The 16,811-nt window shown below is 32.4% G+C and overlaps 1 protein-coding gene across 14 annotated transcripts in view; it reads left to right on the forward strand.

Moving 5' to 3' along the window:
• TTC3 (tetratricopeptide repeat domain 3) overlaps nt 1–16,811 on the forward strand; it is a 120,782-nt gene that overhangs the window by 46,508 nt on the left and 57,463 nt on the right. For all 14 annotated transcript variants that reach the window (XM_081300639.1, XM_081300642.1, XM_081300637.1 and 11 more), the window contains 12 exons: nt 1,674–1,734; nt 1,935–2,019; nt 3,988–4,122; nt 5,150–5,230; nt 6,914–7,026; nt 8,799–8,919; nt 11,055–11,177; nt 11,907–12,008; nt 13,519–13,611; nt 14,238–14,302; nt 15,220–15,356; nt 16,393–16,719. In XM_081300639.1, coding sequence (XP_081156765.1) covers nt 1,674–1,734; nt 1,935–2,019; nt 3,988–4,122; nt 5,150–5,230; nt 6,914–7,026; nt 8,799–8,919; nt 11,055–11,177; nt 11,907–12,008; nt 13,519–13,611; nt 14,238–14,302; nt 15,220–15,356; nt 16,393–16,719 — 1,443 coding nt within the window. The remainder of the gene's footprint in view (nt 1–1,673; nt 1,735–1,934; nt 2,020–3,987; nt 4,123–5,149; nt 5,231–6,913; nt 7,027–8,798; nt 8,920–11,054; nt 11,178–11,906; nt 12,009–13,518; nt 13,612–14,237; nt 14,303–15,219; nt 15,357–16,392; nt 16,720–16,811) is intronic.

A 16,811-nucleotide genomic window follows, 5' to 3' on the forward strand; every position in this document is an offset into this window, starting at 1 on the left:
TTAAGGAAATAGACTTTTTTTTTTTTTTAATGATTCTAAAGGTTGTTATACCCAATAGTTGTTTATCTCAAGCTTTCATATAGAGTACCTTTCAGGGTTATTGAAGTGGATTGTTGGCCTCCAGTTAGTGATACTCTGTTGCTCTCTTTACTTTCTCTTGTTTGTTTTCTTTTGAATGGCTTTGTTTCTATCCATTTTTATCTTTTACTACCTACATTCTGTCTTCTCTGGGGTCTAATTCCACATGTTGAACCCCTTAGTACTGAACATTTGCAGTTGGTTAGCAATTAGTGTGCTTACAGTGAGCGGGAAACTTAGGTGTTTGTCTTACGTATTGTGATTCCAACACCATGTGAAACATCTTTGAGGATTAAGCTTTTTTTTTTTTTTTTTTTTTTTTTTAGAAAGGTAGTTTTTAGAGGGAGGATAGTAGGGGATAGGAAAGGTAGCAGAATACAACAATTACTAATAGGGCATTATGTAAAATTGTGGATGTGTAACCTACGTGATTCTGCAATCTGCATTTGGGGTAAAATTGGGGGTTCATAACCCACTTCAATCTAATGTATGAAATATGATATGTCAAGAGCTTTGTAATGTTGTGAACAACCAATAAAAAAAAAAAGAAAAAAAAAGAAAGGTAGTTTTTAATTCGTTAATATTTCTTAGGCCATTATTAGCAGACAACATATTTAAATAACTTATTTAAATACTATCTACTCATCAGTATCCACATTCAGTAAAAGAACTTGAAATCCCAGGATTAGGGTTAAATAGTTTTGCCCAACCTCACAAAGCAGAAATCACACTAAGACTCTTGTACCTTTCGTTTCTGAGGCTACTGAAGCCAGCTTGGGCTCCACCCTTCTTATTTCATTGACCTTGATCGGCTCTGTGCTGTCCCCACAAACCTAGCACATATTCTCTGTCCTTCCGCCATGCTCACTCTTCCATGTAGCTTTGAATGTGTCACTCCCCTGCTACATAGAGGCTTGATTCCTGCCAGTGTGATAAAGGCTAGCCTGATGACTCATGGGTAACTGAAGCAAAGGGTTTTCGAACACTCACACCAGCCTGCCTTTGCAGTCATTTTCTAGCCTTCTATCTTGCTAGAGCTCTTAAGATTGTACAGGTTTACTTAGTATTTATAAATGAACTCTACTCTTGGGTTCCAACCAGTCTGTCTAAATCATTCATCTTAAGACCAAAGAAAGGCTTCATCCTCACCAACCCTTTCCCCAACCACTCTGCCTTAGGTGGGTGATTTCTTCCTTCTGTAGTTAGGAGAGAAGTTACTGGCTGTGGAATTAATGTGTCAATAATGGCATAGTCTTTTCTTATCTTCATTACTAAAACGATGTGTCGTTTCTTTCCATCTGATTGTAAAATGCCTGAGAATAGGAGCCCTTGCCTATATCTCTCTGTATCTGCTGCAAATCTAAATAACTATTATCACCATTATAATTTATCTTTTTAATAATTTTACATCATACATAGAATACCATCATCAGTGCCTGCCTTCCTTTCTGGCTTACCTGTTGGTAATTATGCTCTCATATAGTATTGCTTCTTTGGCTTTCTTATTCCAATTTACATATGTTTTTATTGTTTTGCTCTCAGGCTTGTGGATTTTTATGTATGGATCTCAGGAACAAATGCTTTTGTATTCACAGGTCAGCCTCCAAAACATAAAGGAAAACAAAAATCCCGAAACAATGAATCAGAGAAATTCAGGTATTTTTTTTTCCTCTAATTTTATAGGGACTTTTTATTGAAATTACATTGGATTTAGAGAGTAATTTGGGGAAATCAGTGTCTTAGTAATATTTCTATTTAGGAACTCACATGTGACTGTCCATTTACTCCGTATTTTTCTTTATATAAACAGGACTGTTTTATTTTAAGATGATTTAAAACATGCTTTTCTCTTTTAGTTCTAGTTCACAGTTGACTTTACCAGTTGATTTGAAAAACATCTTGGAGAAACAGTTTTCTAAATCTTCCAGAGCTGCACACCAGGTAATGGAAAAAGCTTTTCCAGTAGAAATAGCAAAGCTCTGGTCATGAATTAATATATGCTTGCTAAGAAACCAGACTATCATTAATTTAAATACTAATTCAAAAATTGTTACCCAGAGATTTAACCAGTGGTTAGAACTGTAGAATTTCTTGCCAAAGATTTAATAGTAATACTAACTTTAAATATTTTTCAAAGATTTGGATAATTTTAAAAGATTTAAACATGTGCAGTTTCATTATGCCTACTTTAACAATAAACTTGGTAAATTCTTTTTATGTTATTTAGTGATGAAAATTTATATCATGGAATAGGATAATTGCTTCAAAATTTATGGGTCATTTAAAATTCAATTAATTATTTAGGTCTATATAACATCTTACAAAGGACTGAAACAGATTTCTAATTATTTGAATAAAAGCAGTTTTAGAATTTGTTAACAGTTGGAGATTTTTTAATTATATGTTTTTATATTTTTACTGACTCTAAAAACCCTAAAGGACTTAAAAAAAAAAAAAGCCTGTGAAGGTAAAAAGATTATTTATGATAGTTGTTTGTGAACCCATTGTTTATTCAGTACGTTTTTATTGGGCCCCTCCCAGATGTTGCAGACAGAGGGAGTCTGCATTGACACTGTCCAACCTGCTCTGAAGAAACTTACAGTACAGATATCCTATGTTAAGTTATGTTAAGGGAAATAATTTCCAAGGCTATGTGGATCTGTTCCTAGAATAAGAAAGGAGATTAAAACAGCATATTTGGGCTGGGGTGGAAGCTCAATGGAAGAGTGCTTGCCTAGCATGTGTGAGGCACTAGGTTCAATTCTCAGCACCACATATAAATAAATAAAATAAAGATCCATTGACAACTAAAAATATTTTTAAAAAATATTTTTAAAAAAGGTGAATAACTAGTGATTGACAGGACAGCACTTCATGGTCTGTAACCTCAAATTCACATCTTAAAACAAATGTGGCTATCATGTGTGTTTTAAATACTATAGTGGATAACCAGATTAATATGAGAATTGTTCTTTTCCGTCATATTTTGGGGGAAAGTTGTCCTATATTTTGGTTCATTGGCTAGAAACCATCAGGAATCTTTTGTTAATCTGTGACTAAACTCTACAGTTTACCTTTTGAGTCTTTATTGTAAGGAACAGTGAGGAGTATATTGTTTAGATTAGTATTTTCTGTTCTCTGAATGGTGTACACATGTATGGCAAGGATGATGAGACTTTATCTTAATGTCTTACCTCTGTCATCTTTGTGGAACTTTTGTAACTTAAGGCTATTGCCATGTAACTAAAATCTGAATTCACATTATAATGTTTGTGTACATATGTTTTCAACTTGCAAAGAGTTTATCACTTTATTTGAGTATATTATGTCAATTTTGTTTTTATTTTTTATGTTTTTCCTTTTATTTAATATTGTACTCTGCCAATAATTTTTTTCTGGTTATATTTAAGTACATGTGAAGTAGGAGTAGTTAACGATTGAAATATGTATTTCTTGCTTAAAATTAATGTTTGTTTCAGCACAGGATGACAGTTGTTAAAATCTGATTGTTTGGGTACATAGGTTGTGTGTTCTTATGTGTCTAATTGTTGTAGTCCCAGACAGTTTACTTATTTAGTGATGTTTGGTATTCTTCTTACATTGTTAAAACTCCAAAATATTATTGGTATAGACTGAAAAAGTAAGCAAAGCTTTGCAACTGTATAGAATAAAATGAATCAAACTTTCCTCTCATGGGCAGTGGCAGAGGAATGAAGATAATGAGGCAGTGCCGGGCTGAGAAAGGAATATGATGAATAAAGCATAGTTTGAGTATTTATTTAAATACTTATTATCATTTATAAAGTGTTAATGTGAACTTAACATCGTAAGTTTTAAACTAAAAAGCTGTAGATTTGCACTAGTGAAATAAAATTTCTTTTTCTTTTCTTTTTTTTTTCCTTTTTGCAGGATTTTGCTAATATAATGAAAATGCTAAGAAGCTTAATTCAAGATGGTTACACAGCCTTATTGGAGCAGCGTTGCCGAAGTGCTGCGCAGGCCTTTACAGAGTTGCTAAATGGTTTAGATCCTCAAAAAATAAAGGTAAAATTGCTAAATCATAGCTTGTTTATCAATACCAGTGCACCTCAGATGAATTTAGAAAAAAATCAAGGCTTTAACTCGAATTTATATACCTTATACCTGGGCTGGGAGCAGGTGAATCTCCTCCAGGTTGTGGGGCACAGGTGATGATCCCAATTCAGAGTTTGTGATTACATTCAATGTATGATCCATACTTATGTTCTCTTTTTGACCATTGTTTGGGTTATCAGAACCTTCTGGCCTTTCCTTTTATGAAAAGGAGACTTTTAATAAATCAAGAATTTGGGGCTGGGGATGTGGCTCAAGCAGTAGCGCGCTCGCCTGGCATGCATGCGGCCCAGGTTCGATCCTCAGCACCACATACCAACAAGGATGTTGTGTCCGCCGAGAACTAGAAAATAAATATTGAAAATTCTCTCTCTAAAAAAAAAAAAAAAAAAAAAAGAATTTGGACTCACTTTTAGGTTGCATTTTTTTATCCAGCAAGAAGGAATTAACTAGATAAATGAGTAGCTTAAGCAAGATTGTGAAAGAGCAGATATCTTCCTTAATCTGTTACTAACACTCACATGCAAAAGCACATGATTTTAATTAAAAATTATTCTAATTTATTATGAACTATGCCTTAAACAACTGACACATCGATTCTGTGTTTTATTTAAAAAAAAATATATATATATATATATATTTTAGTTGTAGTTGGACACAATACCTTTATTTTATTTATTTATTTTATGCGGTGCTGAGGATGGAACCCAGGGCCTCGCTCATGCTAGGCGAGCACTCTACCGCTGAGCCACAACCCCAGCACTGATTTTGTGTTTTAAATACTTGATATGAATATAACAGTTTTGTATTTGCAAAATATATTTTCTAATTCTATTTGATCTTTAATTCAATCATACTGATGAATGATGTTATTACACTTGTTTAGTGATGTTATTACACTGTTGTGGCTAGAGGGTTAATGTGATGTAAACTGGCAGATTTATGTTTAGATTTTTAACTAAAGCCTTTTTATTGACAGCAATTGAACCTGGCCATGATTAACTATGTATTAGTAGTATATGGACTTGCCATTTCTCTGCTTGGAATAGGACAGCCTGAGGTAAGATTGTAACACAGAGAACAAACAATTAAAATAGGATATTGGTTTTGTAAGATATATAAAAACTGTTTTTCCATTTTGGCTCATTTCCTTCTGTGTACTTTCTTGAAAGGCTGAAATAGCTAAATTTAAATAGTTTATGCTTTTTTTTTTCTTTTTTTTTTTTTTTTAAAAGAAAACTTTGTATTCCTATTAGAAAAAAGTAATGCTTGCAGTACTGGGATTCTACATCTTACTTACATAAAAAATAAAGAATCTAATATATCATGGTAGGCAAATTGCAAAAACATAAAGTTGAAGGAAAAGAGCAGGTTGGAGAACACAAACATTGTGATAACACTAGTGTATAATTTCGTATAGAACAATACTAAATATTGTTTATGGATATCTCTGCATTTTGTAAAACTGAAAAAAGATCATGGACTACCCGTTTATCATATTTAAGATAATGACAACATTTATTGATAAAAGAGGGAATGGGCCTGAGGAAGTTAGAAAGGAGATCTCAACTTTGTGTTATGCTGTTTTATTAGAAAACTGAAGTAAACATTACCATGCTTAATAGCTCTTAGTTCTGGGTGATGAGTAGTTTGGTGTTTGGTTAATTCTTAAGTGGAGGATTCAGGTAATGGCATATGGTCTGCATGTAGGTGTGAGCTCTAGTGGTCCCCATTACTCATGCTCTTCTTTTACTTTCCTGGGATGCTTACTTACCTGTGCTATTCAGTGTTATAACCTTGTTTGAGGTTCTCTAGAATGATTTCAAGTATTATAACATATCCTTTCTGCCAACTTGGATGCTAAACTTCCCTGATAAAATGAAAGTTCAACTCTAAATTGCTACCTAGTTAAGATCAAACTTGACGTTCATGTTTTACTTACTTCTGAGAATCTAGTGCCTGAGGTTCATTTTCCTTGTTCTTGATGTGACAGATGGAATGCCTTCTATTAATGCCTGTCTAATTCTGTTTTATAATATATCAATGGAAACAGGACTTCATGATTTTAATTCTATCTTGACAGAATAATAAATTTCATGCTTTCCCTTATTGGAATTGAAGAAATAGTTTGTTATACTCATGATTTACTGTAAAATAGACAAATTTTTTTTAAAAAAAACTATGAATATGGTAGAATTTATGCATTTAAAAGATTTTCATCAGCATAGACCCTTAAGGAAGCCATGTGTTGACCACAGTCCAGCCCTTGTTTCAGACATTCTTGGAATGCCTCTAAAGGGCTATTTTTTTTGGGGGGGGGCTATTTTTAAGATAGCTTTTGTCTAAGAGAGCAGTACTTAATAGGATGTAGATCACAATGTGTGTGCATGTGTGTATTTGTATTTGTGTGTTTTTTTTATCATGAATTTACATCTTATAGTATTAGCCAGCATAGGCCATCACTTTGTGTGTACAAAGAAACGTTTATATACTTGGCTGTCTTATATTTTTGGCAAGGTTGGATTTGTTGAATTCCTGGGTTTCCATATGTTCATCTGATTAGCTACAGGAATTTTGTATAACTTCTAAGAAAATGAAATGCAGAGAGTATAATTTTTCCGTAAGAATTTTTTAATATACAGTTTTTTTTTAATATTACATGAAAGGAATCAACTTTGGGGTGAAGTCTGTTTTAACATTTTTCTTCTTGCATAAGTGATTATTGTTCTCACCTTTATTAAAGGAATTATCTGAAGCTGAAAACCAGTTTAAAAGGATTATTGAACACTACCCCAATGAGGGACTTGATTGCTTGGCCTATTGTGGAATTGGAAAAGTATATTTAAAAAAAAACAGGTTAGTAGAAATGACATTAATTTCCAGGCTGATAAATTTGAAGTCTTAATGTGATGATGATCCTTTTTCTGGAATTATTTTGTTACCTTATGTGTGGCACACTATTATGATTGTGATTTACTTTGAGGAGCTGACATCTTAGTATCGATATTAAGTATTAAAGCAAGATCAATCAGTGCAATTCTTGATGCTTCTTAATTTTGTAATTCATAAGAAAGTCAGTAATAGAGTATTTAACATGAAGAATTTAATATCCATTTGTACATTTCATCTATAAATGGTGACTGAATTGATATAAATTAGTACTTTAAAATATGGTTTATACATTTTGATGTTAAGCACCTATTTCCAAAAAAATTGTATGAAAGTGTTTTTAATAAAAGGTACATATTAACATGATGTTAAACACATCATGAGTTAAGCATAAAAACCTTTCTGAATTTCTATTATAGTAGAAATCCTTATTCCAAGTTCAAAATACAACTTTTCTCTAAATGTTTCATTGCTCTTAGTCTTGTCTCCCCAGATTGCCTGTATGACCCTTAGGGAACAGGATTGTGTCTTGGGCTTTAAAAAAAGAAATCTGTGTTTCCAACCACTTGCATTCAATATACATAGGTTACATTATAAAGAAATAATTGTTCACTGATTGAAATATCTCTTATAATTTTTAATTTTCCTCATATTTTCATCTAACTTTTTAGGGAAAGTTTTATGAGATTCTTGGGAACCCAATCTTAAAGTGTGCCTGGAACCTCTTTGTAGATTTTTAAAGATTAAAGAAAATTCTTTTACTTCATGAAGTTACTTTTGAATCGGTCTGTAAGGATCAAGTAGTTACAAGGGAAATAGGATTTAGCAATCACCTTTATAGTAATAGCAAATGAAATTAATTTCAAAGTGTAGTGTAAATTGTTAGGACATACTTGTTTAATGCAACGGTGATATGCTGGTATTCACAAGGTCCCCAGGAAAGAAACATAAATGTGTAAAATCATGGAAATGTGGTAAACTGAAAAGTCTTTGCCATGTTGAAAGGCATTTACATTTTAATTCCTAAGTAATATGATGTGGGTAAAAGTCTAATAGCTGCTTTTTGGCATTGTAATGTACCATTTGTATCCTGCTATTGATAATTGTCTTATGGTGGATGGTAGTCTAGCTTTTCTACGTATAAATCTTTTTTTTTTTTTCAATTTTTTTGTCAGTGAGTTATTGGCTTTTTTAAAAACTTTATTTTTATTTGTTTATTTTTATATGGTGCAGAGGATCGAACCTAGTGCCTCACACGTGGCGTGCAAGGCAAGCACTCTACTACCACTGAGCTACAACCCCAGCCTACATATGAATCTTTACATATGTATAGGCAAAAATAAGTTTTTAAATTAGAAAATAGTTTCAAGATTGGAGAAAGCAGGGAATCTCTTTTTTTAGTCTAAAGAGAATAAAGCCCTCATTAACTTCATAATCCAATACTTCAGTATCTTTTTTTTGAATGGAACAAAGTTGCATTTTAAAAGGACTAGCATGCACCTTACCATGATAAAGCCAAAGGCCAGGACACAGTTATATTTAGTTTATATTACTGTAATAGCAAGCAGCAATAAACCTTAGTTTTTTTTAAAGGAAATTTAGTGTTCATTGAATACTTCCATCTGATGTTTTATTGAAGGTACTCCTACCAAGAAGCTCTAGGTCTTGCGAACTCTTGTAGTAAATGAAAATATCATATCACATCTTCAGTATCTTTTTTTTCCTAATTCTGATTTTAGATTCCTAGAAGCTCTCAATCACTTTGAGAAAGCAAAAACCTTGATTTGTCGTCTTCCAGGAGTGTTAACTTGGCCCACCAGTAATGTGATTATTGAAGAGTCTCAGCCAGAGAAAATAAAGGTAACAGTTTGTTTTTGAGAATGTTCCCTGATAGCTATATTAAGTGATGCAGGTGTTGAAAGACGTACTCTCCTCACAGTCCCTGACATGCATTCTCCCTTGAAAGAGAAACAATGACTTTTAATGCACGTTTCCTAGGTACTAGTGACACACCTTCCATTCATCATTACATTTTCCTTACAGCAGCCTTGAGAATTGTGTAGTATGATCATTTCCATTTTACAGTTTAGATAGGTGAAGTGATGAGCTCATGGTTAAGCATCAAGGAAGTAGTAGACTGGAACTTGAGTTCAGGCATTCTGACATTAGAGCATGTGTTATTAAGCAGGATGCTGTACTGGTTGTACTTAGAGGAAGGTACAGTATTACTGTTTTATTATATTAATATCATCATTGAGATGGTACCTGAGTTTATGAATTGAATTATGAATTTAGTGTCATTTCTGGAGCCATATGGATGCTTTACCAATTCTGGAAAAACTAATAAATTTTGTCTCATATACCAGAACTTGCTTTTGTATGAAGCTTTTAAAATTACAGGGGCCAACTTTTACAACTTAATAGTAAAAAGACAAATAATCGAATTTACAAGTATATAATAGACATTTCTGCAAAGAAAATATAGTGATAACCTATTAGTACAATATTGTTAACCATTAAGGAAATGCAAATAAAAACACAGTGAGATACTGTTTCACACTCTGAGGATATGCATAGATATTAAGTGTTGGCAAGGGTATGGAAATATTATAACATTCATACTTTGCTGGTTGTAACGTAAAATGGTGCAGCTGCTTTGGGACAACAAGACTGGCAGTTCCTCAAATAGTTAAACATAGGGTTACCATGTGACATAGCAGTTCCACTCCTAGATTTGTACAAAAAAAGGAAAACATGTTCTCCCCAAAACGTATACATGAATGTTTATAGCAGCACAATTCATAATAGCCCCAAAGGGGGAACAACCCAAGTATCCACTGATGAATAGATAAACAATAAGTACTGATACATGATACAACATGCATTAATCTTGCGAACACTGTACGAAATAAAAGAAGCCAGACACAAAGGTCACATGCTGTATGATTCTGTATATATGAAATATCCAGAATAGGCAAATCTGTATACAGAGACATAAAATAGATTGTCTAGGTCTGGGCATTAGGGGAAAAAGATGAGGAACTGCTATTGAGTTCCTTGTTGGACGATGAAAATAATCTAAATTTAGATTGGTGATGGTTGTACAACATTTTGGATATATTAAAAGCCACTGAACTGTACTCTTATGTAAGTTTTATTATATTTATATCAACAAAGCTGTTACAGAAAAATAAAGCACAGAGATTATTAGATTTTCCTCTCATTATACCATATTGGGATGGAGATATACAAGTTATTGACAACAAAAAACCAGTACTGAAAGCATGGTGTTGGTCTCTTGGGGGCTTCTAATTCTCTAGAGTATTAACAAATACATGTGGCAGAGATAGATGAATGGGAGTGTTAGGATTTTAGATCAAGTTACTTTGAGAAAGAGATGAATCAGGATTTTCAGGCTTGCCCTAAGGCTTATTTTATCTTAATTGTTCGATTTCTCTTAATTCTTTCCTTTTTTTTTTTTTTTTCCTGGTTTCTGGGCAGTGAACCCAGAGATATTTTACCACTGAGCCATTCCCAGCCCTTTTTGTATATTATCTTGAGACAGGTTCTTGCTAAATTGCTTAGGGCCTAAGATGGTAAGACTAGCCTTGAACTTGTGATCCTCCTGCCCCAGCCTCCTAAATCACTGGGATTACAGGCATGCGCCATTACACCCAGCTTCCCTCTTTGATTCTTAAAGGAGATTTCTAAAAACTATAAATTACAAAACCAGTTTTGATGATAACAGAGGACAAGATTTTGATTCTGACTGAAATTCTAAAAACAAGAATTTTGTTCATTTCTCTTTGTTTACATATCTTTGTATCAGCTTCCTTTTAAAAAGAAAATCTTTAAAAGTTGTATACATATAATTTGTCCTGGGTAAAAACATTCATTCCTATGCTGAAAATGTTTTGATGGCAAGAGGAATCACAAGCATTTTTTATTGACAAATCAGTGTTGTGATACTATCAGATTTGCTTATTTTGCTTTAGATGCTGTTAGAGAAATTTGTTGAAGAATGCAGGTTCCCTCCAGTGCCAGATGCTATTTGTTGCTATCAGAAGTGTCGTGGATATTCCAAAATCCAGATATACATAACTGATCCAGACTTTAAGGTAAAAAATGAAATGTACAATGGAACATTAACTTGCAAAGTCATGCCTTAAAAATGAATCCAGAATAAATTCTGTAATTGGAGGCACCCAAGTTGTCACCTTGCCTGCCCCTTACCCTGGACTTTTTTTAGGTCATCTCACATGGGAAGCCAGGGCCACTGAAATAAATGTTTTGGGCTGGTGTGGTGACCATAGATGACAGGCTAGCTAATTTCATTTCCTCCTCTAGCCATGTTTCATGTAACTGCCTCTTCCTTAGGAACATAGGAAACAAAGTGAGATTGTTACCTCTGATTTGTTGGATTTCTAATGCCTTGTAAAAATTGAGTCCAAGAATATGAAGGCCAGTGCAATCACTGAATTAAACCCTAAAAACCTAACTTGTGCTTAATTAAGTGATTAAGTTTTTGGTTTATTCAAGAAGATAACTGTCCTACTCTTAGATTAGTAGATCAGATGAAATGTTTGTTAAGATATTTGATATTCTGTAAAGGATAATGCAGATGTCAGCTGTGGAAATGAAGATGTTTGCCAAGTTCTGTATCTATAGAACTCAGCATTTTGTAGTACAGAGTGTTTTATCCCTCTTCAAGGAGATAGATTATCTAGTTATATCTGCCAAGTGAATGCAACAGTTCTTTTTATCTTAATATGTGTGCTATGAGGGAATGAGTAAGTGTATGTGCATAGACATCTTTAAAATGTGAATTAAAATGTTTTGAAATCCAGGGTTTTATACGAATCAGCTGTTGCCAGTATTGTAAAATAGAATTTCACATGAACTGCTGGAAGAAGTTAAAAACAACCACCTTTAATGATAAAATTGACAAGGTAAGCCGCAATAAAGATTGTCTAGATTTTTAAAATATGTATTTTGAATGTTTAAAAAAAATTTTAAAAAGTCTTCAAGTGAATATAAATTCCTTCTTGAGGATTCTAGACTTCATTAGAAAGTTTTAAGTTATGATTTTAACAATAAAGTGGAAAATGAGTTTTTAAATTTTATACAAGTATGAAGGGAGTAACTGTAGAGGCCTTTAAAAAATTATTTAACTAACTTTTGTATTGTGATGTTATAATCAGAAATAAAAAATTATTTTTTTCTTGTTTTAAAATACAGATCTTAAATTATGCACTGACAATTTAGCTTATCATAGATTGAAAGCGTTGATGTAGAATTAAGGTTCCAACATTTTAGTTTTTTACCAAAATTGGTTAAGGTAATTTGTCCTAAGAAATTAACTTAAATTTTATACTGCCATTTCTCAGGCGTTTATTCTTATTATCAATATAATGATTAGTTAATCCATTAGTTAGAATACTTTGGAAGAGGGCACAATTTTACAGTCTTATTTCCTTGTTACAATGTTTATTTCTGATCTATATAATCTGTGGACTTTTTTTTTAAAAAAAGCCTTTTTTAATACTGTATAGCCCTATGCAAACCATTATCCCTAGTGGGAAAAAAATGTGATTATATTAGGTGTCTTTTAGCAGTTGGAATTATTTAAGTTTGGTAGAAACTAATTTTCACATAGATAGCTAGAGATATAACTGTAACCCTGGAGCCACTTCTACTGTCTTTTTACTTACATTGAGTTTTGTAAGCTATGTACTCCATTAGTTGTCTTAACCATTTCCAAAATTCTAAATACTTTCTATTAATTAGTCAGCTTTCACTATGATATGCTGAAGTAATATACAACCAAAATATTTTGTGGCTAACAATGAGAGGGTCTTTTCTTGGTTATATTACTTGTCCTGAAGTTTTGTAGTTGTTGGCCAGGGTTGAGCTGCAGCCGGGTCTATTCTCTGTGGCCATGTTCTTTATTTCCAAATCCAAGTTGTACTTTTTTGGAACATGTTTCTATAACAGAGGGAAAAGAACAATAGCCAGTTCACACTGTGTTTCCTAGAGTGTTCATTTAGACCTGGTGTATGCTATGGCAGTTTGACTTCCTTTACCACAAAGCAAGTCACAGGGACAGGTCTGCCCCATATGTGTGGATACAGTCTTCCTATAAGAAGGCTCTGAAATGGCAGCAATCAGGCACTTTCGTTGCCTCCCTAAAGGAAATTTCATAGTATATTTTGAATGTACTTTGTGGTTAAAATAATATATGTGTTGGGGCTGGGATTGTGCCTCAGTGGTAGAGCACCCACCTAGCATGTGTAAGACACTGGGTTCGATCCTCAGCACCACACAAAAATAAATAAATAAATAAAATAAAGGTATTGTGTCCATCTACAGCTAAAAACGAAGTTTAAAAAAATGGTATACATAGATTGCATAGATTTATCCCTCCTACACATAACATTCTTCTTCTTTTAAATCAAATAGGATTTTCTACAAGGAATTTGTCTTACCCCTGACTGTGAAGGTATCATTTCTAAGATTATCATCTTTAGCAGTGGTGGTCAAGTTAAATGTGAAGTAAGTATCTAATAAAGGAGAAACTTTATTAAATTTGTAACCAAAATGTTTACACCTGTTAAAATGTTTTAAGTTTGAGGAAGTTTTGTGATTTGAATCTTGTCTTTTGTAAGAAAAAAAAAGTTATATCATTTTAGAAAATAAATATTAGGACATGCATTGCAGTGAAGCATTTTCACATTGTTTTATTTCCTCCTAGGAAAAGCACACTTTTTATATTTTGGTTTTACTCTTTTTGATAACTTCCATTTTATTAATACCCCAAAAGGGGTAGTGGTGGAGGTGTGGGTTTTAGAGAAGGGGAAGAGTGCCTTGAGGGATTACCTTTAACTTCACCATCTGAATGTGGCAGGAGTGGGTAATTATAATATATATAATTTATTGGATCTTCTGCTTACCCTTAATTATTTAAAGTTTCTTCATAAAGTGTGTCTACTCTCTTGTTCCTCTTTTCAGTAAATTATTTTGCTAAAGCTTTCTGGGCTTTTGTCTGGGTCAAAACATCATCACTGTTCTCTATCAAATTGAACATTGTGTGTGCTTCTGAAATATTTGTTACTTGTGGTTTTGTGCTTTATGTCATGGGAGTATGAGACAAATTTTGGATGTCTTTGTTTTATTTAAAGTTTGAACACAAGGTCATAAAAGAAAAGGTTCCTCCAAGACCTATTCTGAAACAGAAATGTTCTAGGTAAGATTTTTAACAATCAATCAGTAGTTTTTATATTGTCTCTTAGTATATAACTCTGTTAAATGCAGATTTCTAAATTGTGCTATTTTTTAAAATTGGCTGTGCACACATATATAAATAAGTATTTTAAAAATTATTTTATGGATATTTAAAACAGAACTAGCTTTAGAATGATTAAATACTGAAAATTTGAAAAAATCACTATTTAGTGGTTGAACTTGTAAGTAAAATTATAACATTTCATGTTATGAAATTACTTATCAACAGATTTGGCATTTAACAAAAATTATATAGTTAGCTTTTGGCTTTTAATTTCAAAAGCATTTTTGCTTTTTTATGTTTCTCCACCAAACATTTTGAACCAATGACTATTTCTTACCTTGAAATACTTAGTGTATTGTCAAAATTATTCACCTCTGTATCTTTCTGTTCAGATCAAATAATTCCAATCCTTTTTTCTTTTCTTTTCGGTCCTGCTTCTTGTTTTTCATCCTAAAAAGTGATTTTTTTTTCTTATAATTTGTGACCAAGAAAAACCAAAAGAAAAGATGTATAGAATTATTTGTTGAAAAGGAATCAGTGTAACCAAATCAACCAAATTCCCATGTTGTTATTGGGGTGAAAATAATATTTTATTATGGGATCTTGCTTGCAGAGTACATGTACTATTCTTATTTACCCTACACAGTAATTTATATACATTATATATGTGGAAATAATTTATATATGTTATACACATGGAAGTAATTTATATACATTATGTACATGGAAATAACATCTATACAAATTATACATAGCTTTCTTAATTAAAAGTCACAGCCTATTGCTTGGAGAATGTTTTCTATAGTAGGCAACAGAAAGTAGTTCATTGAGCAATTAACAAAGGTAAATTATCACTAATTGTAAATGTTTATCAGCCTAGAGAAGCTAAGACTGAAAGAAGACAAAAAATTGAAAAGAAAGATCCAAAAACAAGAAGCAAAAAAATTAGCACAAGAAAGAATGGAAGAGGACTTAAGAGAAAGTAATCCACCCAAAAACGAAGAACAGAAAGGTATGCAGAAGTCCAAACATGATAAGAATAGTATGCATTTGCTTAAACGTACAAATACAGAATTATAAGGCTCATATTATTATTTAATTGAAGTATAGATTTCAGTTAGTATTTTCATACTATCACAAAAATATAGAATTCAGTTAGCATCTTTGTCTTCTATTATTCTTAGATAGTGAAGGGATTGGTGTGAAGAATATCATTTTAGAAGCAGTACACAGCGATTCACATGCTGTCCTGCTGCTAACTCTAGGCAAACTGTGTCTATTTCCTCTTCTTCAAACTGAATTGGAACATAATATCTGACCTGCATATTGTATGTTTGACAGTGCATTGTACAATCTGCTATGTGAATTTAAGTTCCAAAATATTGAACTGTAAATTAACTACTAATTGTCTGGAATAGTTCAAATAAAGAGGCAGTTCATAAAAGGTATCATAGAGATGGCCTTGCCCAGCTTGTGTTTTCATTCTCTGATAACATGGGGATGTCTCATAGGTGATTTTACTATTCCTGTATACATCTTAACCAGTATATTTATTTTTAGTTTTAAGTTGAAGTAAGTTTTCTCAGTTTTCTACATTGTGCCTGGATTTCCAAAATGAAATAGTTACCACTTGCTGTCTTTTTTTTAATCTAATATACCAGTACTGTTTTACAGATTGATCATAATTATCTTTGCTACTGAAAAATGTGTTTTAACTTTGTGAATGTATTTTAACTTTGCATGTTTAAGAACTAAAAATATTTTGGAGGTGATGAGATTGGGTTGGGATTGTTGAGGGAAAAAAACTATTTTAGAGGAAATAAAATTTTAGATGCTATTACATGAATGATGTGAAATGAAGAGAATATATAAGTATTGTTAAATATTTATATTCCTAATTTAAAGTTTCTTGAGTTGTCTATGTAAAATAAAACAATCAATCTTAATTGTATCTTATGATATAATATAATGTTACGTTATTTCTTTCTAAGTTATGCCATTGCAAATTAGTGTAATTTATCACTTTAACCTTTGTTATTTATTCCTAGAAACTGTAGACAGTAGTCAGAATTGTCAGTTCATTGATGACAGAATTCTGCAGTGCATAAAGCAGTATGCTGACAAGATTAAATCGGGTATACTGAACCCTTCCAAGCTTCTCAAAGAATTGCTTTCTTGGAAAGTTCTGAGCACAGAAGACTATACAACGTGTTTTTCTAGCAGAAATTTCCTCAATGAAGCAGTGGACTATGTCATTCGTCACTTGATTCAAGAAAAGAATAGAGTAAAGACAAGGGTATTTCTTCATGTTTTGAGTGAGCTTAAAGAAGTGGAACCCAAATTAGCTACCTGGATCCAGAAACTTAATAGCTTTGGTATGTCCCTTTATATTCTAGTCTGGTAGGAAGGATAAATGTAGGTCTCTGATTTCTTTTTATCTTCCTATCTTATCGTTTATGATATTTTA

Source organism: Spermophilus citellus (assembly GCF_964194105.1).
Source record: "Spermophilus citellus genome assembly, chromosome: 7".
Taxonomy (NCBI): Eukaryota; Metazoa; Chordata; class Mammalia; order Rodentia; family Sciuridae; genus Spermophilus; species Spermophilus citellus.